The sequence below is a fragment of the Balaenoptera acutorostrata genome, chromosome 1 (genome assembly GCF_949987535.1).
Source record: "Balaenoptera acutorostrata chromosome 1, mBalAcu1.1, whole genome shotgun sequence".
NCBI lineage: Eukaryota > Metazoa > Chordata > Mammalia > Artiodactyla > Balaenopteridae > Balaenoptera > Balaenoptera acutorostrata.
In genome coordinates, this window is record NC_080064.1 from 84,499,073 (window position 1) to 84,523,680 (window position 24,608).

A 24,608-nucleotide genomic window follows, 5' to 3' on the forward strand; every position below is an offset into this window, starting at 1 on the left:
AGTTGTCTAAGTTCATTAAAGGTTCGCTGTTGCTGGCCAGTATTTTCTTAGTTGTACACATCTGAGTGTGAATGTGGTGCACATTTTTATATGAAATTATAAAATAATTCTTAAAGAGTGATCTTTGATAATGTTTAAATGAATCTGATTCCAATTTGGGGTCAAGTTGGAAGAGTCTGTGTGGATGTTAGGAGTTGATGTGTGAAGTAGGAAAAAAAAAACTGTCACTTTAGTAAAATCTTTACCCATTCATAAACAGAGTTGAGAAAAATGGATCTTAGATTGTGTATTTTAAGTGAGATACTGCTGTGTGAGCACAGGGTATAGTTTGGAATGCAGTTTCATCTTTGTGTAGCCAGTTAAGGTAATACGGTAGAATTAATGCCAGTCCCCTTTTAAGTGTGCTATATGTGAAGCAGAGAATTTTTCCCTTGTTTATCTTGTCCTTAAATTGTATGGGTGAAACTGAATTAGAAAAGTGGGCTCCTGCAACACTAGAAAATTTGAAAGATTGGCTTGAGGAACCATGGATTTTAGTTTATTTGCCATCCTCCTTCCTGTGCCATTAGGTGATCCTGAGGATAATATATTTTGAGGATGCCTTTTTTCCCCTACCCCTGCAGCTCCCTTTTGTCACATTACCTCCCTCCAGAGTTTGGATCCTTACTGTGTGACCTTGCGTGAGTTTTACCTATCTAGGGTGGATGCCTCACACCCAGCTGCTCAGTCAGTCATGATTTTTTACACTATTAGCTTTCTGTTCCTGTTCCTTTCACTCTAATCCTTCTTTACCTTGTTGGAAAGAAGAATGGCTTTTTGCAACGCAAGCTGTATACTTCGAGGTGCCTAGGAATGGCAGTGGTCAAGGGACTGAAACTTTATAGTAAATTCCAAAGAAGGAAACCTTCTACATAGACCCTAGAGTATGGATGCAAGAGTTGGCCTATCTTTTCCTTCATTTTCTGAAATCTCCGTCTGGAGAGATTCATTTGATTAGCAAGGTAAACAGAGGCCTCCGGAGCAGGGAGCCATCAGAAATTTAACTCAGTGCTAGATTGGTTAAGACCTTTCCCAGCTAGGAGTGGGGAAGGAGGAAGAGGCGACTTGGGTGGGGCTGGAGGGCCTGTCCTCCCAATAACCAGGTGACCAGAGAGGTGGTAAAGGAGCCCTGGATTCCTGACTGGGAAATGGGAAAAGGGCCGGGTGGCAGAGAGGGAGTGGTGGGGCTGTGAGGAGAATTCTGGAATGTGCCCTAGATGTGACTTGCCCTTTTTCCCTTTCCCTTTGAGAGTGTTTCTCGCCCTTCAGAGCCTAGCACAGCTTTCCTGCAGTTCTCAGACCTGTTCACTCTCTCTCCCTTGGTGCTCTAACCCATGCCCCACGTTTATGTTCCTCCCTCAAAGCTGGCCTTCCGTGTAAGAGAGGAAACTGAGCAGTTTGCTTCATAAGAGACCTTCAGACCTCATTGTCTCCCCTACTCCCTTTCTTGTCGAACTAATGTCCCACATCCTGCAGATTAAGGACTCATCTAGCTTTGTTATCTCTTGGAAGATTAAAAAGTGGGATACTCAGTTTGACTGAGAAAAGTAAACTGAAAGGTCTACAGGAAGATACAGAAAACGAGTTTTTCTCTAGAGGAAGATAATGCATGAATTGTCTGGGTGAGAATTGTGGGCGATTGGACACGGGAGGGCAGGACCGGGGGTGGAGCCGTGCTGGACAGCTTTCGCCCTTGTCCTTGAGAGAGGAGAGGATGCCCCCATGCTCCTACAACCACCTCGTTGTGCCTTCTCTCCTTCCATTTGCCTTGTGAGAGGAAGAAGATAGCAACGTGGAGGTGGAGTAGCCATCTGTTCTCAAGGATGGCAGACAGACTTTAGGGATGAGCTACATTCACCTGACGTTGGTATCAGGCACTGGCTGTATTACATCAGGGAACGCATTACATCAGGAAAGTGAAGTTCATTTTGTAAGAAAATCTAAGGTATTTCAAGAGTGACTTTGGTGATGTTTTTTCTCTTGGAGATGAAAGGTAGCGTACAAAGAAATGGAGTCCTGCTGCTCTGGGTTTGTTATTCATAGTGAGACAGTTGGAGGTGCTGTGAGCAGATCCTGAAAAGAGGGCTAAGGATAGCAAAGGGGTGTGTGTGTGGGAAAAAAAAAAAAAGGGATGTGTGTGTTTGCTCAGAACATTGGTCTGTTCAAGGAGAAGGCAGTCCTGTGGCTACATGAGAAGGAGCTTGTGAGTCACTCTAAAAGGCCAAGGTTTGTGCAAACAGCCGATGAAGAAGACAGCTGGCAGTCTATTCAGAGCTTGAGGCGGCACGGGGAAAGGAGTTGCTGCGCAGCGGGCCCAGTAGCGAGGGGGAAGACTGACTAGATGGACACATACTTGTTTCAGGCATTTCTGGATTGCAACACAGTACAATTTTCACATTGACTCAGGGCACAAGTAAGTATATGTGTATCTGAAACAGGTTTCATGAAACAATATGTACCTTTACTGTGTACTGTTTCTATTTTCATTTCTATTTCTACTCTATTTCTGTTTCTATTCTGTGTTCTGAAAAACTCATCAGCTATTCATGGGTCACAGTCCACTATTTGGAAACCATTTGTCTGATGGATGGAAAAACAGGTTGCCGTGGAGCAGGCTGGGTCTTGGGGTTGGAGACGCTGGAGGAAGTGGGGGGCGCTTAGAGTGGTTGGGAGATCTCTGGACCCCTGTCGGTGGGGACAGGGGGGAGTGTGGGAGCTCATCTGGTGTCTGGAGGGTGAAGGACTCACGTTAGTGAAAGGCAGCTGGACGGGCAGGTGCAAAAATAGAACTTCCTACCAGTTCTGTCCACTTCAAAGCAAAACAGTTGGTTCTGAGGGAAAAGGAGGCGTGGAAGGAGTAAACTTGAATTTGAAAGTAGTATCTTTAGAGCAGTAGATTTTTCTCTGTAGGTTAAATAAGAAGACAAATGGATCCAGAACAAATTGGCTGATGGATTTAGGCCACTTGGATCAGCTGGGTAGGGAGCAAAGGGCGTCACAGTGCAGAGTGGCTGGGTATAGGCAGCACACGTCTCCCCTTCCAGCTTTGAGAAGTTCTTGCAGAAGCAGCGGATGGATGTGTTGTTTCAAAACCCCATTTGCTGATCAAACTCCTTAGGAAGTTGGCTGCTTGCCTCACAGTGAATTGGAAAAGTATTCTCATTACAGTTTATAAAAGGGTTTATCAAGACTTCCTTCGACATCTATTTCAAGATCTACAGTCAAACTGGAGTCAGCATTCATAGTCTTTGGGATTGCCAAAAAAGCTTCTTGGAGAAATAGGTGAGACAGCATCCAGCATCCTTGAGCTAATTCCACTAGCTGTGCCCTGGATGTTAATCAAGGGCAGAGTCTATCTGTAGGCCTTTGATTTCCTTTTTATAATAATTAACCTCTGACTCCAATACCTAACACCCTCACCAGTGGACAAATACAACAAAGCCGGGAGGAAAACGTACACAGGTATCAGAGGTCACCCGGGTTGCTTGGTTACTGCTTGCTTTTATCACCCGCATTCTGACCTAGTTGGATCCTTCCTTTGACCCATCCCTGCCTTGTCTGATTTTCTTAGTTGACATATTTTCAGTGTCTGATTTCGCTGCTCCTCCGCTGTCTGCTATTTATCTGATGCTTTCAATCCTGGTTTCTCTGACATCATCTCTGAGCTCCAGACATATAGTCTCCACCTGACTGTTCCCACGGAGCCCAGGCTTGGAGCCCACGTTGGATCCTGGCCTGGGCTGTGTTGGTGTCCACTGTGCCATGGCCGCCTTAGAAATAACTGGTACATTGGTTGGTAGATTTATACATCGGTTTTGATTTAACTTTAAAATTTTGGGGACATGGAGAAACTATCTTGGTCAAGTTAATTTAATTAGTTTTCTTCAAATAGGCTTAAAAAAACCTTTAAAAAGTATATTTTGAAGGCACAGAAAACTTCTCTTTGTTTGGCACATATTTATTTAGTGGAAGAGGAGGAAGGAGGAATTTTCATTTGATAAAAAATTTAGAACAAATGAAAAACCCCCCTTTACAAAGTGTTTCATTTTAGGGAGATAATTCCCCAAACTAGTCTTTCTCAATCAACATGTTTTGCTCTAATACATGTAAAAATATTGAGCCAATTATGAATTTAAATGCTTTATCATTTGTTATATGCTGTTTAAAGGACTTTTAAATTCTATAGCTATGTTCCGATGGAGAAAGATTCTTTGCCTTTTCATATTTTAACAACCTGTATGAGTGTTACTGAACACATCAATTTCCTACGTGCTTTGTGCAGAAATCCAGGGCAAGATAAAGTCTATAGGGAGGAAGGCCAACTTGCGGGAAGGGGAGGCCTGGCTGCTTGGAGCAAAGGCAGCATGTTTGGAGTATCCCAGTTGAGTCTCTCGGAACAAACCCTTAAGACATTAGGCATTTTGAGGATTTGAGAATGCATTATAGCCTCAAGTCTCTAAATGTTTCCTTCAGTGTTTTTTATTTTTAAATTACAAAAGTGACACTTGCACATTATAAGAAACATTACAGACAATCAGTGTTAAAGAGAATGAAAGTTCACTTCTTCCCCTTCCCCCACCTCCCCTGGCTTCACCCCCAACCTCAACCAGTTAGCAGTTTGGGGGGGTATAGCTCTTCAGACCTTCTTTCTGTACAAATGCCAGAATGCGCCAAGCTGTGTACTTATGACAAATTTATCGTTTCGCAGCCTACTTTTTTTCCTACTTGGTAGTATGTGATGGACATTTCTTCTGTATCCTCTTGTTCATTTTGATGTCTGTGTAACTTGGGATAGTGTGTCTGTACCAATATATTTAAACATTTCCCTAGCACTGCACCTTAAGGTTGCTTCTGATAACTAATGCTATAGTAAACACTATTGTACGTGCATCCTTTCACACTCATGTGAACTTGTTTTGAGGATAAAAGATAAAATCATTAGTATACTGTGTATTCCATAGTTCAGGTAACATAGTGCTATCAAAATGTACATATTCTGCCATTCAGTTCCCCCAAATATTTTTTTAGCAGTAAAAGCACAGCACTAGACACTATAGGGGTTTTAAAGTGGGGCAATGCACAGCCCTTGCTTACAAGAGCTCTCTCTCTAGAGCAGGGGGATTAGGCATGCACACTGACTATAATATCTTTACTTTTATTTATACCCCACCTTGTTCCAAAAAAGATTAGGGAAGGCTTGCAAAGATGCATACAGTATGACAAGGTAAAGTAAACTTAGGATAAAAAAGAAAAATAAGTCAAAGGAAAATAAGATGGAGGTATGAGGACGAGTGTACTTTGAAGTACTGTTCTCTTCTTCCTGGAAGTTCTGGCTGTCAGCTTTCCAGCAGCCAAAGAAAAGAGGCAAACAATCCAGAACAAGCTTCAAGGTGTCCAGAAGAGAAACCAAATTGGAGAAGCCCATCTAGTCCTGATTCTAGGAGGTGAAACAAATTTCTCCTTTGGATTTGCATCAAGAAAATGCTGCATTTGCAGTGGCCAGCCTTCTCAACCACATTCCTGGTATTGTAGTACAGTAAAACCCAGTGACCTTGCTTTATGATGCATTTCATATCATGTTCCTCAGTTCTGGCCAGAGGTGTCATGCCTTGGCACGGAGCAGTGAAGGGTCATTAGGATGAGGTGTAAGTTCATGGGTTTAATCCAGAAATAGCTTTAAGAGGATGCATGACCAATGAAAACAGCAATGTGATATTGTTCCTGGATAATTTTTTTCTACAAGGTAGTAGAGAATATATAATTTTAGTGGAATTTCTGTGAGTAGAACCCATTTGCCCAAGAATACTAGGCTTGCAACTTAAAAAGCAAGAAGTGAAGATGTTTTTTGATGGCATTAATGTATTTGAACCATAACAAAGATGGAACAAAAGGTTCTCCTTTAAAATAAAAAAGAGCACAACTCTGCACTTGATCCATGTAGGAAGGATGGTAATCTTCACGTTGATCAGCTCCACAAGTTAGAAAGGTCAGAGCCATCATTCCAAGAAGCCTTGAGAGCATCACCAGGCTTAAAATTGTTAATAGGTTATAGAATGAGTATTTCTGGGATTAGGGGGTCTACAGGCTGGGGCAGCTTGACCCTGTTTTGTAAAGCTGGGGAAAGTTCAACTTTCCTGAGCCACCTGGATCTGAGCTTCTATAACCCCATTCACTTAAGTCTGGCCTCAGGAACATTGCCCCAGAACAGTTCTTTCTTACCAAGTCTATGGGCCAAGCTTAGGTATCTGACAGGACTTAACCCTGTATTTAAACGTGACGTTGGTAATAAATGTTAAACTTGAGGTCACCTGAAGCCACATCAGATTTGTGCATCATCACCTCTCTGGCCTGTGAAATGGTTCAAAGAAACATGTCACTGCATTTAGATTTTTTGGCTACCTGATAGCGTCAAACCAGATACAGAGTCAGATAAGTACCATGTTTATTGGTATAGCAGTCTTTATAGCAGTTATTGTTTATTGGTTTCTTGGTATAGCAGTCTTATGAGAGGAGGTCAGAAGAGAAACCACTCTCAAAATACCCCGGGTAGGGTTTTAAGTTGCTCTTAGGTAACAGGATAAAAGTCCACTTAGAGAATTTAGTAACTCCTTAGCTGTCTTCTCATTTAAGCCACCAAATTTCCCATTTGGATCATAGGTGTAGACAAGCTTCAGGGCCCCTAGGCCAAAGGTTAAAAGGAGGCGGAAATGATCATATTGCTTAAGATACAGAATACCCTATCCCTGTGTGACTTGGTGCCGTCGGAGAGATAGGTGTAACATTTCCCTGTTAGGAAATGTGTTAGGAAAGGGTGGTAATAATAAACGATATCCTTTATTGAGTGGTGTTTGGATCTATTGCTGAACGACAAACCACCCCAACACCTAGTGGCTTAAAACAGTTTCTCATGATTCTGTGGGTGGCTGGGCAGTTACTCTGCTGGTTATAGGCTCACTCGCTCATGTGGCTGCATTCAGCTGGAGGGTCAGCGGGGCTGGAAGGTCCAGGATGGCTTGCCACCATGGCTGGCAGTTGGTATTGAGTGTTGCCTGTCAGCTGGGCAGCCTCAGTTCTCCATGTGACCTCTCATGCTACAGTAGGCTAGACAGGTTTCCTTACACGGCAGTTTCAGGGCAGTGCTCCTAGAGGGTGAAAGGCAGATGCTGCAAGGTCTTTTGCTATGGATGGTAGGATGGCAGTGTCACATTGCAAAGGAATGTGTGGTCATTAAATGATCTACCACAAGTGGCTGGATGTGCCAGGCACTGTGCTAGGCGTATTTAACTTGTCTCATTTAAGCCACATAACCGTCTTGCACCATTGGCGTTCTTATCTCCATTTTGTAGAACTTGCAGGTCAAGAGGTCATATTCTTCTTGCCCAAGACCACTCGATGAATACTGGGATTAGGACTGGATTCTAGCTTGCTCTCTCTGGCCAAATGGAATTTGGCTTAAGGACTCAACAGGTGGGAGAAATTTGCTCAATTGTTCTTCAGCCCCTCTAACCCATTTAATACAGTCTCCTGTTTCCTGTGGGGAGCAAGCAAAAGAGAGAAATAGGGGGCAGGCAGGCAGAGCCCTGCCTCAGTCACTTCCTCGCATCCTGAGGAGTCTCTCAGGGGTAATCAGATCGACAATTTGGAGGTGAGAAGACCTCCCTGTCTCCTTAGGTTCTGACTTCCTAGGTTGCTTGGCAGGTGTTCCAGTGATTCCTTTAAAAAAAAAAAAAAAAAGAACAAAACATAGTTGTACTATTATAAATTGTGTTATTTTAATTTTATAATTAAAAAAAAAACATAGTTGCAAAAATCTTGCTCTGTCCAGCTTTTCCTTGATTTCATAGTGTTGGCAGAAAGCCAAGAGATGTCCCCAGCCGAGAGGCTCCTTCTGTGATCCCTCCAGGAAAGGAAGAGCAGAAATGTGGAAATAAGTACATCAGAAGCTGGTAGAGGGTGAATGCAGAACCTCTTGCCTCTTCCGGAGTCCCCCAGGTGATGTGGGGTCGCCCGGTCCCTACTTCAGCTTCAGAGCCCCTCACTCACACGGACCCCGTCTAAGGCTCAGGGAGTGTGTTGTATTTGAAATGTTGAGTTCCTTAAAGATGGGCTCTCAAATTATATAAACTTCCAGCACCTTACTTTTTATTTGTGTCAGATACTGTATTAGTGTGACCTTCTAATTGCCATTGTCTTCTGGCTTAAGGCAGTCTGGTTTATCCCAAATCCAGTGGCTGTGGTTGGAGCTCATAGGTTTAAAAAACAAAGACTTCTTTATGAAAGTTTTGAGTGGAGTAAGATGCTAAGAAGCAACATTTACCAAGTAAATAAAATGTGCCGTCTGTGCTTTGAGCCTTAAGACCCTAGAAAATGAACTTTTTTTTTTTTTTTTTTTTGCCTGCCTTGAGTCTTCGTTGCTGCGTGCGGGCTTTCTCTAGTTGCAGAGAGCGGGAGCTACTCTTCGTTGCGGTGCGCGGGTTTCTCATTGCGGTGGCTTCTCTTGTTGCAGAGCACGGGCTCCAGGACTTCAGTACTTGTGGCACGCGGGCTCAGTAGTTGTGGCTCGCGGGCTCTAGAACGCAGGCTTAGTAGTTGTGGTGCACGGGCTTAGTTGCTCCGTGGCATGTGGGACCTTTCCGGACCAGGGCTTGAACCCGTGTCCCGTGCATTGGCAGGCGGATTCTTAACCACTGCTCCACCAGGGAAGTCCGAAAATGAACTCTTGAATTTCCTAAGGGGGGAATTCTTCAGTGGGGGAGCTGGGAAAGAAGGGCTTTTTTCATTACAGCCCCACTTCTTGTTAGGCATTATAAAAACAAATTCCAAGCCAGGAGTCAGTGTAAAATGAAATAAAAAATTTTAAATAAGAACAACAAAAAAGTTGCCATGACAGATTAACTATATTAGATTTCATTTGATTTATTTTTAAGTTAATAGCTAGAACATGTAAAAAGTATCAGTAAACATAAGCTAGGAGAATAAGAATAAAATTTTGTTAAGATTCTAATTAAAAATACCTATAATAGGAGGGAGAATTGATCAAGTGTCGTAGGCAATTAAGGCAAAACATTATTTCTTGAAAGAGCAGGAATTCTCAGGGAGGGTTTAAGGAGATGGGATAACCCGTCACCCTTGTTTTGTCAGAACCTCTTGGTGGGGACTCTGGGCTATGTGAAAAACATATGTCAAGAAACCTTATCCCCCCACCCCCTGCCCAGAAAACAAACTATAGAAAGGAGACTACAGAATCTTCTTGACTGGTAGGAATAAGCAGAACATATACTGAGAAAATATTGTGTGATGCGGGAGGGGTTGGGGGGAGCTTTGGGATATGAACATTTTAAAACCACTGAATTAGAGAGATTAGAGATTCCTAGAAGGCATTTAGCATAGGATGTAAAGGGACAGGATTATGAGAGACAGAAGGGAAATCTTGTATAAGGAGATAGGTAGCAATATGAACTAACTGTCAAAACACTTCTCTGAGTTGTGGTACAAGATGGGGCCACCCCAGAGCCCCTGAGTGAGGGTGTTTCTTGCTGGGGGTGGATGACTCTTACAGCCCGTTTGGGGAACAGAGTTCGCGCCTTCCTGTCCTAACACACTGTGATTGTAATTACTACGTAGAATTGTGGGGAGAATAAAGGCCAGTTAGAAATGACTATTTAACCTTAAATGTTTCATTCTTTGTTTTCATCAAACAATCGATAATCCAAAAAAATTGTTTCAAGGGAGTATCCATCGCCAAGGTCTGTAACAGGCAGAATCAAACAGTTTAACTTGAATTCTGTTATATGCTCTTGGAAAAGAAAGGGTTGAAAGTATGGGAAAAATATAAAGGACACCCTTATTCAGAGTTTAGGATCTTAACTGACAGGGAAGAACCATGGAGAAATCTTTTCTGTAGTAATGAGCAATTCCTTGTTGAATCTTAAGTAACATCATATCACCGAGAGAGGGAGTGTAACTTAATCATATTAATGTAGGGTTCCTTAGCCTTTCCTGGTTTAGACTTCATTTCTTTCCATTTGCTTCAGTTTAAAAAGCAGCACCATGAATATTGGAGGATTTATAGAAATTAGGTTGACATTTATGCGGCTGGCTTCCTTTAGACTTCCACTCTAATGCTAATGGTTCTTGAACTTGATGCTCAGAAAAGAAAAAGAGGTGGAATTCTCCTAGCTTTTTTTCATATAGCTCTCAACGCAGAATTAACAACAACAATGAAAAATAAAAACGGTGACTGCAGTTAGCTGAAAACTTTGTACACATTTGATTAGATGCTTAAATTTTTACATGAATGAAAAGTCCAAAGTGGGTAGTATGGTGAGTTATTCTTTACTAAGGGGTTTTAACGTCTCCGGTTAATTATTGACATTTCGTGAGCATTGAGAAAGATGATTGCAATGTACCACCCGTATGAAAATGCAAATAAAACCAGAATGGGTGGGGAGCAGGTATTTTTCTGGTAGGGTTTTTCTTTGTTTGGTCTGGTAAATATCTCATTTTCTGTAGTCATGTGTTCATTTACAAATGATTTACAGTTTGCTAATAGAGACTTTTTAAAAACTTTTACGTGTTAGGGCTACTGACATGGTAGATAAGTTCAATAAATAAGTACTTCTGTAATTGATGAGTATGAAAATACAGTGCAAATTACAGTTAAATATACACATGAAGCCTTTGAGCATATAGCACACGTTGTAAGGAGTTTGGCATAGACAAACCAAATATCCTACTGCTGTGGTCTGAATGTTTGTGACCCCCCCACCAAAATTCATGTGTTGAAATCCTAACCCTCGAAGTGGTGGTACTGGTAGGTGGGGCCTTTGTGGGTGATTAGATCATGAGGGTGGAGTCCCCATGAATGGGATTAGTGCTCTTGTAAAAGAGATGCCACAGAGCTTCCTTGCCCTTTTGGCCATGTGAAGTCTGTGACCTGGAAAAGGGCCCTCGCCCAACCATGCTGGTACCCTGATCTCGAACTTCCAGCCTCCAGAACGGTGGGCAATAAATTTATGATGTTTATAAGCCACTCAGTCTGTGGTATTGTGTTACAGCAGCACAAACGGACTAAGGCACACACTCAATATTATTTCATTTATGACATTGGTACTCTCAGCTTTTGGATATTTGGAGGTGAGAATCCTTTTGCAGTGAATATGTGTTCATACTATACTACTAGGGTTGTCAATTTAGAAAATTTTTCTTTCCAGTGTTCTGATTATACTGGTAAAATGAGGGACCTGTGACTGATCAGGTACTAGCAGAATGGAAAGCACATGTAAGAATACGAATGTCTGTTGTTATCATGATTATATTTCATAGACATTTACTGAGCACATGCTGTATGGCAGGCACTGTGTTAGGTATGGGGACACCATGGTCGGGGGGAAATGTTTGTGTTTCCCACCCTCATGGGGCTCACATTCCACTGGGGGAAGGAGATGTTCATTTAAATTGCAGCTGTAAAGGAGAGGGACATGATGCCATGTGAGCGGACCAGGGGGGATTGCTCCCAGAGGGCTTCCCTGAGGAAGTGATGATTGACCTGAGAGCTGAGGGGGCATGAGCGTTACAGTGGGGGATGGAGGGGCGGGGTGGGAGTCGGGGGATAGCTTATGCAGAGGCCTTGTAGAGGGAGGCAACATGGCATCTTTAAGGGACAGAAAGAAGGCCACATTAGCTGGCGTGCAGCAAGCGAGGGCAAGTGCCACTTGAGGCTGGGGAGAGCAGGGCACTCATCAGAGGACTGGGCAACCAGTGAAGGTTTAAGTTGGGGGTAGGTGAGGAGGTGACATGACCAGAGACAGCTTTTAGAGCTGATTCCCTTGGAGTCCTCCAGTCTGCTCTCCACACTAAGGAGACCAGTTTGGAGACAATTCAGAAAAGTGGTGGTAGCAGCTTGAGAAAGATGGATGTTTTTGAAAGCTATTTGAGACGGGGAAGGATATGGTGGCTTAGTAGGAGGGTGCAGAAAGCAAGTTATTAGGGATGGCTCCTAGGTTTCTGGCTGTCAAATGGGGATGTACTGTGGTACCATTCACAGAAATGAAGAACCTACAAGAGGACCAAGTTTAGAGATTAGGCCATGAGCTTGGTTTGAAATGCGTTTGAAACGCTGTGTGGTGCTGACAGCTAGGCAGTTGGCCATACATGTCAGGAGCTCAGAGAGGAGACCTGGGATGGAGATTAAAACTTGAGATTTTTCTGCATATAAGTGGTAACCGAAGCCACAGGTGTAGGTGAAATCATACAGGAAACAAGTAGAAGAGAGTCTGGGACTGAGGCTTAGGGAATTCTGTTACTCAGTGTCTGGGCAGAAGAAGAAGTGTGGTGTCATGGAAACACAGGGAAGAAAGTGTTTCAAGGAGAAAGTGGTCAGTGGCATCTAATGTTGCTGAGATGTCAGGTGACACGAAGGCCACACATAGAAGTCATTGCTGACCTTAGCAATAGCTATTTCAGGGGAGCGACGAGGGTGGGGACAGGAATGGAGTGGGCTGAAGAGTGAGAGACCTGAGAAATAATGACAATATGGAAAAACTGTTCTAGAACTTTGTCCTTAAAGGCGGGGGGAGGGAGAGAGGGCAAGAGGCTATACTGGAAAAGAGATACAAAATTGAAGAAGAGGTGGTGGGTCTGTTGATTCTTGTTTTTACTGGGAACTTGAGCCTGTTTAAAAGCCAATAGAAAGGTCTAGCTGAGGAGAGAATAAAGGATAATGGGGAAGAAAAGTTTCCCAAGAAGGCCAGAGAGGATGGCTCCAAAGTGTACAGGTTAGGTTGTCTTGAGATGGGAGGACAGGTGGGTAGTTTAAATGGTTGATAGTATGATATTGAGACTTTTCATATGTTGGCTTCTATTTTTTGTGAAGTAGGATGGGGGTTATCTGTTGAGAGTGGGGGTGGATGGTTGGAGGTTTGAAAAGAGTAGGGGCAACTTGGAAATTTAATTGTGGAGCATGAAAGGATTGGTTGGCGAGGGCAATGTGTTAGGAGTGCAGGGCAGAGTTGAGAGCTGTTTGATCCCTCTGTAATTTCACACTCACCAGTATATGATTGGTATAAACTTTGGTATATGACTTTTTCCAACAGTGCTCCGACTGTGCTTGCCTTGTCACTGAGTAAATTGTTGGGCATATCCTCGGTTGGAGTTTCACCGGCTCTTGGCAGTGGAAAGGGGATGTGGGGTGTTAGAAAGACTGTTATTGAAACGATGTGCTCTAGGATCTAAGCTGATTAAAGAGGGAAGTAAAAAGAGAAAAGGGCTACTGAATTGAGGAAAAGCTGAGAGGCCAATGTAACTTGAGAATGTTGTAATACTGAGAACACTTGAAGGAAAGGTCAACAAGGAGAATTCTAGAAATGTTATTTTGGAGGCAGAAAAATGATGGGTAAGGGACAGTAAAGGTCCATGAATGGTTGAGGTGGCATGGAAGGGGTACCATTCCAGATGAAGATTAAGGGACTGAGTTGTTAAGGAAACCTGGGCCTTCTACATATATAGGAAGTCATTCAGGATGATGGCAGGGCTTGAGGACCGTAAGTGAACCAGGACCAAAGTCTTTGAATGGGAAGAAATGTTCAGGAGGTTGGAATATGATATCAGTGAGAAGAGGGAGAAGGTGGTATAACTGAATAGCAGGACCAAAACACCCTGAGTGTTTATAGGAGGTGAGGGAAGGGAGGAGTAAGCCCTGAAGGGAACCATGAGGAGCAAAGAGGCTATAGGGCCACTCCTGATGCTGAAGGATGAGGGCCTAGGCAGTCAGTAGCTGAGAGGTTGCAGAAGAAGAGGGGTGTCTTCAGAGCAGGCCGAGGAGAGGCCAAGCATAGAGCACTGTTTTCTGGGTGTGGAGCCCAGTCCCCGGGGACCAGTGGAAGCATTTGGGAGGTAGAGGGGGTGATGGGCTGGGTCAGGTGGCTGGGAAGGAACGTTGGAGCATGACAGGGATAGTCCAATGATGGAGGCTAGATCTCTGCGGTGGGGCTGCCTACATTTTGAGTGTTGACTAATGTAAAGGGGATGAGTTAGAGGCATAGGGCCTAGTGGCCAGAGAACGGTCTTGTTTCCCTGGGCTGGAGTGATGACAGGCCCAGAAATTGCATGTCTTGCATGCTGCTGGAGGTGGTCGACGGTGGAAGCAGAAACAGTACTCCTGAGTGTGCACCACATGCCAAGTACTGTTCTAAGTCCCCAGCGTTCTGTGGTTTATTCCCCATGTCAGATTAGTACTGTCGTTATCTCCATTTTCCAGATGAAGAAACCAAGGTGCAGGTAAGGCAAGGCAAGTTACTTGCCCCAGGTCACACAGCGAACAAGTGGTGGAACTGAGGTTCAAACTCAAGACTGTAACAGAGCCTGTGTACTTCCCAACATGTCATACGTACTTAGTACTTAATATCTTCTTACACGTGTAACTTTGATTTTGTAGAACATAAGTGATAGACTGTTGAAAAGCTAGTGTAGTATTTAATACAAAATTATCTTTTTAGATGCCACAATTAAGTTCAGTCCTAGAATCCCAGAATCTTACTTTGCAAGTGCTCTGAAGGTTAGACTAGCGCCCAACCCCTTTGCAGACCAACCCTCCTTGTGGTCATTTTACCACTTCCATGACAGATGCTTGGGCACTTCTAAATTGTTAGAAGGGTCTTCCTTAAATTAAGCTGAGCTCTTCCCTTTCTGTAATTTTTGCCCATTTGGGCCATTTAGAGTGGTGCAGAGTAAGTTCCCTCTTTCACTTTTCCACATGACAGTTCTTCAGATGTCCGAAGAATGCCCTTCAGTCCTCTCTTAAGTACTCTTGTTCCCAAGCTGACATTACTCAGCCCTTCAACTCTTCATGATATGATATGGTTTCTAAAAATCACCATCTTAGTTACACTGCTCTAAAGGTACTTTGACATGTGATTAATTCAGAGTAAAATGGGACTGATACGTGTCTTGATCTATACTCTCTGATTGTAAGTGGTTCTGAGGTTTGTTTTTTGTTATTAGTATCTTCATTACATTATTATTTCTTGTTGGTTTGTGTAAATTAAAATGCTAATATTACGTGTGTGTGTGTGTGTGTGTGTGCGCGCACGTGTGTGTTATATAGCTATTATGCTAAGTCCTATACTTGGGTATTGCCTTTTAAAAATTTATTCAGGTTTTTATCTTTCTGATTGGGATTCATTATTTCAGCTTCTGAAGATCATTTTGAAACCTGATTCTGTTAACTGATTATATTTAGCTATCTTTCCCAGCTCTGTGTTATATGCAGATTGAGTAAACATATAAATATTTGTAAAAATATTACTGAAAGAGACCAAAAAGAGAGAACCTTATGGGATATCGCAGGAGATATTTCTCAAGTCTCTTTCAGATCATTGATCTAAATGCTGGTTCTAGTTTTTCAGCTAACTCTAGATTTACCTATTGTTATCCAGCCACATTTCTTTGTGTTATTAATAAGGATCTCATGAGAAACTTTCAGAACTTTGCTGGAATCAAGTTGTTCTTCCTTCGGTATTCTTCAATCTACAAGGATTTGGCAGTCAGTTAATTATGTGAGTAGGAAATAGGAAGGAGACCAGGATGACTGAGCTGTGCTAGATTAAAGGTGAAGAGGTGTTTGCGGGTGAGAGTGTCAGCCTCTGAGACATGGAACCCTGCGGGGAGGACTGGTTTGGGGTTAAGTTCAGCTTGGGTCATGTAGAGCGTGTGGGCCTCCAGGATGCCCTTATGGAGCCATCCAGAGGGTAGCTGACCGTCCAGGACTGGTACATTGGGAGATGGTGGGGTTTGGTTGCACACAATGTAAACCATGTTGAATGTGTGGGGCATACACCCCAGCAGAGCCTACAATGTGCAGAGAAAAATTCTGGATTGGGGCGAGGGGAGGTAGTAAACATTGCCATCATCAGGAGTTTATGCTCGATGGCCTCCATTTTTTGGTGAAATGGGAAGAAACCTCATCTATTGTAAGACAAGGAGAACTGGAGATTTGAGAGCAATGAATATTTGGAGTCAATGTGGGAAAAAGGAAAGGGATGGGAAAAGGACTGCTAAGCATGTGTAGGGCATTCTTCCTAGCTCCCCCTTCCTTGCTGCCCTTAAAGACAGCCACATAAGACCTTTTCCCCCTGTATTTAAGGATTTTTACTGCTAATCGGTACAGCAGTGGTTCTTCCCTGGAAGTTGTATCAGAACGTGAAGGTTGTGTATGTGTATTGATGATTGGAGGTGATGTTGGTGGTTCCAACACACTCCCTAAGGAACCCCTTGTGCTACAAGGAGATAATGAACATGGGGAAATGAGAGTAAAGTTTGTATTCCCAGGTCGGTAGTTCTAGAGTCACCTGGTGGAACTGAATCTTTAGGGGTTTCAGCCTTAAAACATCTTGTTGGGATTTTAATAGATGAGAAGGTGTTCTCTTGGTTTAGCTTGAGTACCTTCGGATATCTCCTCACTGTTTATATGTCTTCCCTGCTGGGTATTTATTCCCAGGAAAGCAGGGAGTGCCCCCCTTAGCACCATGAATTTACCACTTTATGTGGGGGGTGATCAGTTTCTTGCTTCCCTACTGGCCCATGAGCATGTCTCCCATTTTGTATTCTGAGTCCCAGCACAGTGCCTGGTATGTGGCGGACTCATGACAGGTATTGGGTAAACTGTTGGCTGAAGTAAAGACTGCATCAGCCTGGCCGGGCTGTTTCCAGTGGTCCTGCTTCTGGGAGTCCTCCTGGAGAAGGGCCCTCACAAGCTGGTGGTTGAGAAGCATCCTTCAAACCTTTTCATGGTTTTCTCTACCAAGAAACCAACTTGAGTTAAAGTTTATGGAAACCATCTTGTGGGGAAAAGTACAAACATCCTTTGTATTCAGGAAGCCTCTGGAAGAGTTTCTTTGGTGTCCATAATTCCTGTGAATCAGGATGGGCTAATTAAATTTCATGTCTAGACACTCCCCTTGTAAATTGGCACAGAAATATTTCCTACTTCTGTTCTGGCTGCTGTGTTCTAGGACAGTATCCAAGCCTTCTGCCAGCTACTAGCCATATGTAGAGGTGTATGAACCAAGTCTAATACTTTTCTACTTGTACTGTGTATTCCTCTACTTAATAATCACTAAACTCTAAAAGGCCCTTAATCTGTGTCAGTAATGAGCATTATTTGGTTTTATCCATTTTCACCATTTTCTTGCCTGATTCAGTGAATAAACAGGGGCAGTTGCTTCCTACCGGAAGCTTTGGTTTTCTGGGAAATTTTTTTTTTAATTCCTTAGATTAGTCCCTGACTTGGCATGACTGATGAAGCAAGCAGCTGTTTAATAAGAAGCAAAGCTGGGAGTAGAGCAATTTAATTAGCTTCTGTCTGTTGAGCCTTTAATGGAAGCCATAACTTGACTATGTGGAACTTTTTAGTTTTAAATGGAACATTTTTGCAGAGGGAGATTCTCAACATGTACCTCCCAAACTCTAGTTAACTGAAAGTCCGTTGAAAATATAAGATACCCAGTATAACAAAGACTTAATAAAAACTAAATTTTTTTAGGAATGAGGAATTTAATAGTGAATTGTTTGATTTTTTAATGTATTGCTTAAATTAACAATTCATAAAATGGATAATGTTGCATGATACCTACTATGTTTTATAACATAACTTTTAGCAAACATTCATGAAATAAATACTCATTGTATACACTGAATTTTAACTGAGGTAAATAAGCTGCTCTTGCCTAGCCACCCTCCATAACCTCCAGGGAACACACAGAACCCTTCAGGACAAATCATCCTCACATTTAAGATTAGATTCTCCACTCACTACTGGTTACTGGTTTCATTGTCTTTGTTTATCTGCCCACCTGGCATGCAGATCCTTATTTGCTTAATCTCAGAAAAACATTTTCCTTTTTACATCTCACTTAGCAAATTACAATGATGTTTAATTTATGTATAAAACTTACTTTTATGTATTATTTTGTTAATATTAAACCTAGGTTAAAAGACCAAGATAGGTTAAAATTAAATTTTGTAATGCCCAATAAGCACATGTTGAATTAAAAACAATTAAATGAGCGATAAAGTTAATGGAATCTCACAGAGAAGAATTGTGATATCAATATTTTTACTGTGCACACACACCAGAAAAAAAGAATGAGGAAAGAATTCATTACAGACACATGAATTCTGTCAGAAGAGGCCCTGTGGGAGACTGATTCTTATTATGATATCCTGGTTGGAAGGGAATGAAGTGGGGTTATTGCTAGTGCAGTCAATGATGTGGTTTTTCTCTAGTGAATTGGCTTCAGTAGGTGACTTTATTTCTTCACATTAGGCAGCTGGAAATATGTATTGATTCATTTCCTTTTCATGTGAGGGTCAGCTCTATCAAAGATGGAGATGTAGAAATGCTGTATTTGCTGGATATGAGCAAATGCTTTAGTGTCTTTTTTTTTTTCGGTCTGAATGTTCCTAAGATTTTTAGGAGCCAGATAAAGTTTAGCTCAATGAGATAGAAAACATACTTTGAATGTGTATATATGCATATTACCATTCTTTGCGCTAACTCTATCCTTAAAACTTGGAGCTCTTTTATAAAAATGTTTTCTTTTAGAGTTAAAAAGCCATGGAGGATTTTTGGTTCAAGGATATGTGTGATTGCAAAATATTTTTTTTAAAGTTAAATACTAATTTAAGCAGTAACAGTGGTATGATTATTTTCCAAGATGGTATTATTCTTCTAAACTTTAAATGTTTGTCACACTGTACAATTATTTTTTTCTTACATGATTGGTTTTTGTTTTGCTATAGCAGATAATGTTAGTTCTATTCTTATTTTGGCTTAATTGTTTCTTAGAAATTATCTAACCAACTTTTTTATTTTATAGATGAGAAAATTGAGGCATAGAGAAATCAGGTGATTTGTCCTTAGTTTAATTAAAAATATTACTAAAAGAATACCTTCAGTTATAGTACTTGAAATTCCCTCTTAATGGTAAACTCTAGACTTAGGTAATTTTGAGTATCATGATGTTAAATCTGTCTCCTGACATTTATAATATTGAAATCTCTAAGATAATAGATCTTCCCCTCTTTTATTTTAAGTACAAATATGAGATACATGACAAATAGCTGGTAAAGGCTTAAAATTCATATAGTTTCCTTGTATTCTTACATTTGTGCTAAATTAAAATAAATCACTAAAAATACAACCACATACTCTTTTAAAATTAAAAGTTAATTTAGGTGTATTATGAGCAATTTAAAGGATTTTATAGCCAACATTTCTCTTAACAGGTTGAAGAAATATGGATACCAACACCATATTGGTCATCAGCGCTGGTTTTACCAGCTTTTTCACCTTTCAGCTTCTTTTCCACTTTGTAAGTTATTGGTTTTCAGCAAAAGTTTCTCCAGGTTTTGATAATCTCAACTTCGAAAAGAAGATTGAATGGAACTCAAGGTAAAGCATACGAAAATGTAAATGACTGATTAAAAAAAACCTAGTCTTATGAAATAAAATTACGCATTTAAAATATTTCCAAAAAGTCTTTTTCATTTAGGATCTAACAAAATCTTAGGTCAATTTTTTTTATTTGACATTAGGAATAAAAGGAAAGACAAGTAGATAGATCTCATACAAGAAAAAGTTTTCAATTCTTATTCTGAAAGATGTTAGGGAAAATTTATTTAACTGTCTAGGGAAGTGTTAAGTAGACTCTGGCGGATTGTGGTGGAAGGCACTGTTTTGCATTCTCCTCTGAAATATTTATGATAACAAACACATGTTATTTGGAAATGGTAACAGAAGTAACATTAGTTAGGGCTGTGAGTAGCCTATATATAGTATCGGGCTGGCTTAGTATCGGGCTGGCTTAGCCCAACCTAGGACAGTTAAACACTACACACCAAAGAACCTGGTGCACGGTTAGCACATCTGTCTCTCTTTTAATGAACTTTTCATTTTAATTCATAGCCCTCCAGAAACTGTTCTTTTGTTATGTAATTCTAAAGTAAAAATTGCTTTTTAGATCTTTTAAACAAAAAAGTAAATGGAAAACGAATAAGGCATCTAAGGATATAGAAACCTGCCAGAGTTTTAATTAGTTGGTTTGCGAATTTTTTGTGTATGTGCAACTCATTAATCTCTCACAAGGTTTCAAACACAGACGGACTCTGGTGACTGCTTCACTTGCTTTAGAGCATTTCAGATGCCCAAACACCTCTGTGCATTTGCAAATCTCAGTGAATTAGAGCAGCTATGGGATACTGTTTATTGTTGAAGTTAATGCTAACTATAAAATGAACTCAGCAGATCGCCAAAATTGCTATAATTATTTTTTCATTGAAATTTCCTTTTAGAATTAAAAACTTCTGCCAAAGTCTGTTTATTTGAGAATGGTCATATGTGACCTGAAATGCCCTATCTGTTTGAGCCAAATTGTTTTACAGGCATTCACTTTTATAACTCAGACTGTGAAGAAGACTAGTTGTTTTCTTCTGCACCTTACACTGATTTGTCTGGTTCATACATGTTATAGCTCTTCTCCCCAAAAGTAAGAATTATTTCTCCACATATTTTTGAAAAATAAGAGGTATGATTCTTTTGTCTAAAGAATAGCACAAAAGTATTGTTCAAATGTGGGATACAAAAGATACTAACCATTATTTTGTAAAACCATTTCTAACATGAAGATAGAATAGTTGGGAAAGAGAAGGAAAGGGATATGGAGGGGGACATAACAGTTTCTGTGACTAAATTTTGAACTATTTTCATTTCCATCTCAACATGGTTAAGGTAGGTAAAGGCATTTGAATCTTGGCGAGCTGCAAGCCAAAGAAACAGGGAGGGTACAGATAGATTGAAGCAAAGGTAAAAATGAAATGAAATGAAATGATGCAATTGAGAAATACTTTGCATTATTCAGTCTTATTATCACTGCCATTCTATGAGACATGGAATCACCATTTGGGAAACTGAGTTCCCATTTGAAAGAGGAGTCTGGGATTATATGATTCATTACACTATTCAAATACTATTATGCTATGCTATTCTCTCTCAAATTTACTCCTGTTTCCCACTCCAGCTTGGTTTACATGGGACTTAAACTCTGAGGTGGAGAATGCAAAGAAGGAAAAACAGTTGGCTGCTTTTTGACTACACATATATGTCTTGAAATCCAGATTCCAGTCTTAAAACAGACAGATCAACGCAACCCACATAATTCTCTCTAGTAATCAGGAAAGAGTCTCTGAACGATGAGTGGCCCAAATCATCTAGTAGTAAAAGGACAGAAGGCAGAAAAGCTCTCCAGAAAATTCACACCTGAGAGTAACAGTTGAATTAATTATAAGTTAGAAAATCTTATACTTAATTGTTACTTTTTCTGCAAACATACATACTTATAGATGTTATTAATATTATGTAATTAAATAAATTTATTATTTCCACTTGCTTTCCTATGGCATGGAAAGTCCTACTGTGCAGAAATATTCCTAAGTTTTAAATCTGCTTCTTCAAAATATAGCTCTTTTTTCTGATTGAGCTATGTAATTTCTGTTGGTAATACTCATACTACTTGCGAGTGATTACATCAGTAATTTTAAAGTGCTATTCTAAAATTGTCATTACTTCCTTAAAAAAAAAAGAAACCCACAAACATTCCTTTTTAACCTTCTTTAAACAAAATTGAAATATTTTATCTTGGTGTTTTTTTTAAGACCCTGAGGAATCTACATTTTGCTTTGCCAGGAATCTGATTTTAAAGAATGAAATATGAAATTTTTACTAACAGAAGTTTCTGAACATACAGACTTTTAATACAGAATAGCATGTAAGCACAGGGTGTTTGTTTCTCCTGTTCATTATAGTGGGAGCTATTTGATCCAAGTAACATGTAACTTTTCTCTCGTGAATTATATGCCATTTCCATCAGCTGAGGGCTTGTAATTCTCCCCTTTTACCATATAACATCTCAACAGAGTAGGGAATTTGAGGCCTGAGTATCAGGAACAAAAATTCAGATTTTTTCCAAAAGGAAACTTTTTGATAGAAGGTTACTAAGCCAACAGGTTAGTAAAAGGTTATGCTTTTTCCTTTAATAGAATTTTTGAATGGCAACAGAAAGCTGGTTGTCTGATTATTTAGATGGCATGTTTTATTTGAGATCAAGGAACTTACATTTTTATCTTGCTATGTTCTAATGGAACACAGGTGTGCTTGGCGTGAAAATTCCAGACTTGTAAACCAGGTTAATAGGGTTAATTATCACACTTCAAAATGTATTTTGGTATTACAAAGGACTCAGTGCCTTTAAATTAGTGAGAGTCTTGAGCATTTAAAATATGATTTGATTTAATTTGATATGTTTACTTAGGACCGCATCATATATTAGATCAAGTATATTGATTTTTCAAGTTACAATGAGATTTTTTAATATCAAACTTTGTATTGGTTGATATATTTCACTTACTTTTAAAGATTTGGGTCATATTGTAGAGAGATTCATTGCATACCAATTAATTTCTAAAGAGAAAACTTTGCTATTCCTCTCATCCTTTATTCTAATGAAGAGAAGAGAAACTTCATTACTCATAAACTTTTTCATTATGTGAGTAAGCATATAGTATCCTGTATACAGTTCTTTAAGTAGGATATCATAGAACTTGCATATTGGTTAAGTCATTAAATTTTTAGCAAGATATGTTCATAGAAACTGATGTTTTTCAACTAAAAGTTATTCCTTCTATAAAGAAAATGCCACGTGGATCATGGGAACATTTTGTTTTCACTTGGGCATTTCTTTTAAAAACAGATTTTTTCTGAATAAATTCATGGTCCTCCATTTTTCTATTTAGAAGTGATTTCATAATAATGATGAGGCACTAATAATAGCCACCTTAGCTTTCTCACAGATTTGTTACAAGAATCAAGTACAATAATGTGTGTATTAAAACTGAAATTTCCAAGGGAATACATTTTCATTTCATGATCCATTCCAATTCTGATCCATGGATATGGAGTTCGTTAAGGCTAGTAGATTTGGAAGTCATTCCTAACTGATTGGAGCGGGAACTAATCCCGCAATGAAGCTGCTGGGGATGGAGCGGGGTGCAGGGTAGTGTGCTTACCAAATGCCATCTGTTTGCACAAAACTCTGTCAACGGGTTCATCAGATATGCTTCTGCTTTAGACCCTTTAATCAGTAAGTGATTCATCAATTGTCTAGCAGGAAATTGTAGACCTGGGCATCTTTCTTGTTACTGATTCCAAAGTAAAGTTGTGGCCCTTGGATTTCTAAACAGCAATTTTGTATTATATTCTCAGATGTACTCCAATCCTATATTTAAATGCTTCCAGATTTAACTTCTTCAGAGTGTTAAATGTCTTGCCAGAATTAGTTAAAATTTATTGCACAGATTCTAAAATCTTTGTGTCTTTTTCATCTCATTGCAGGGTAGTGTCTACGTGTCATTCTTTGGTGGTTGGGGTTATTGGCTTGTACATTTTCTTGTTTGATGAGGCTACTATTGCTGATCCACTGTGGTAAGCTGTTTCTTTCCAATATAGTCAATTTGATTTATGTTTTGATTTTAATTATTAATAAGAACGTCTCTTTAAAACAGAAAACATATTGATGGTGTATGGTTTGTTAAAATGCTTGTGTTCAGACATATTTCAGCAAGGTGCATTAGAATGATTTATTTTAGATTTAATACAAATAATGAGGGCCATTTTGCATTAGTATTGCAATTATTATCCGAAACAGGGAGAATATGATGATTATGTAAACGTTTATACCGTGTTAGTGAGTGAAATCAAGTTATTGTAAACACTGTACTGAGCAAAAATGAGTTATTATTGAGATAGGATAGTCAGATAGATAGGATAGACTTAGTCTTTAAATTTATGTTTGACCCATCATTTGATAGCAAAGATAGGAAAATGAGAATTATAGATGTCCATGTGAGAGGAATTTAGTACCAGATGAGATGATTTGAAGCACGAATAATAATTATGTTTAGCCATAACACGATAATTTGTAAGATGATTCTTTCTGAAGAATTTAAATGTCATTCCAATGGCAGAAGTTTTACAAACTGTACTTCCTGGCATTATATGAGAAGACTTAGTTCAGTTTAGTTTGAGGGATTGGGAGTGTTTTGAAAAAGCACTGCATAGGGATGTGATAGACGTGGGTTCTGAGGGATGTGGGGCAATTTGACCAGGTCTTTTGACCACCTCTATTTGACTGCAATGATGTTGGTTTTTATTCATAAATATGGAATTATGCTGGTCAGAGTTATACCAGTATTCATACATTTTCACTGAGAAGATATTTTTCAAAGTGAATTAATTTAGTGAATTTCATTCCTTGACCAGGTTTTAATGTGCTCTACCTAAACAATTGCTACTTTTTTTTTCATATTTTTATTTTACCCACACGATTGTCAACAGAACCAGTTGTTTTGGGAAGTAAATTTTATAACAAAGATTTGATTCGTTGACCAGTTTGTCCGTATCAAATTTTTACCTATTATACTTTTAGATATTTTAACATTTTCTTAGATACCATAATTTA

At 40.0% G+C, this 24,608-nt stretch overlaps 1 protein-coding gene across 8 annotated transcripts in view; it reads left to right on the forward strand.

The window, feature by feature from the left end:
- Window positions 1-24,608, forward strand: part of TLCD4 (TLC domain containing 4) — a 90,015-nt gene that overhangs the window by 28,626 nt on the left and 36,781 nt on the right. For 6 of the 8 annotated variants that reach the window (XM_007169554.3, XM_057527021.1, XM_007169552.3 and 3 more), the window contains 2 exons: window positions 19,324-19,489; window positions 23,483-23,572. In XM_007169554.3, coding sequence (XP_007169616.2) covers window positions 19,335-19,489; window positions 23,483-23,572 — 245 coding nt within the window. In that variant the 5' untranslated portion in view covers window positions 19,324-19,334. Of the gene's footprint in view, window positions 1-7,441; window positions 7,507-18,914; window positions 18,944-19,323; window positions 19,490-23,482; window positions 23,573-24,608 lie in introns of those variants that run through there. The other 2 variants (XM_057527033.1, XM_007169555.3) reach the window with 2 other exon arrangements.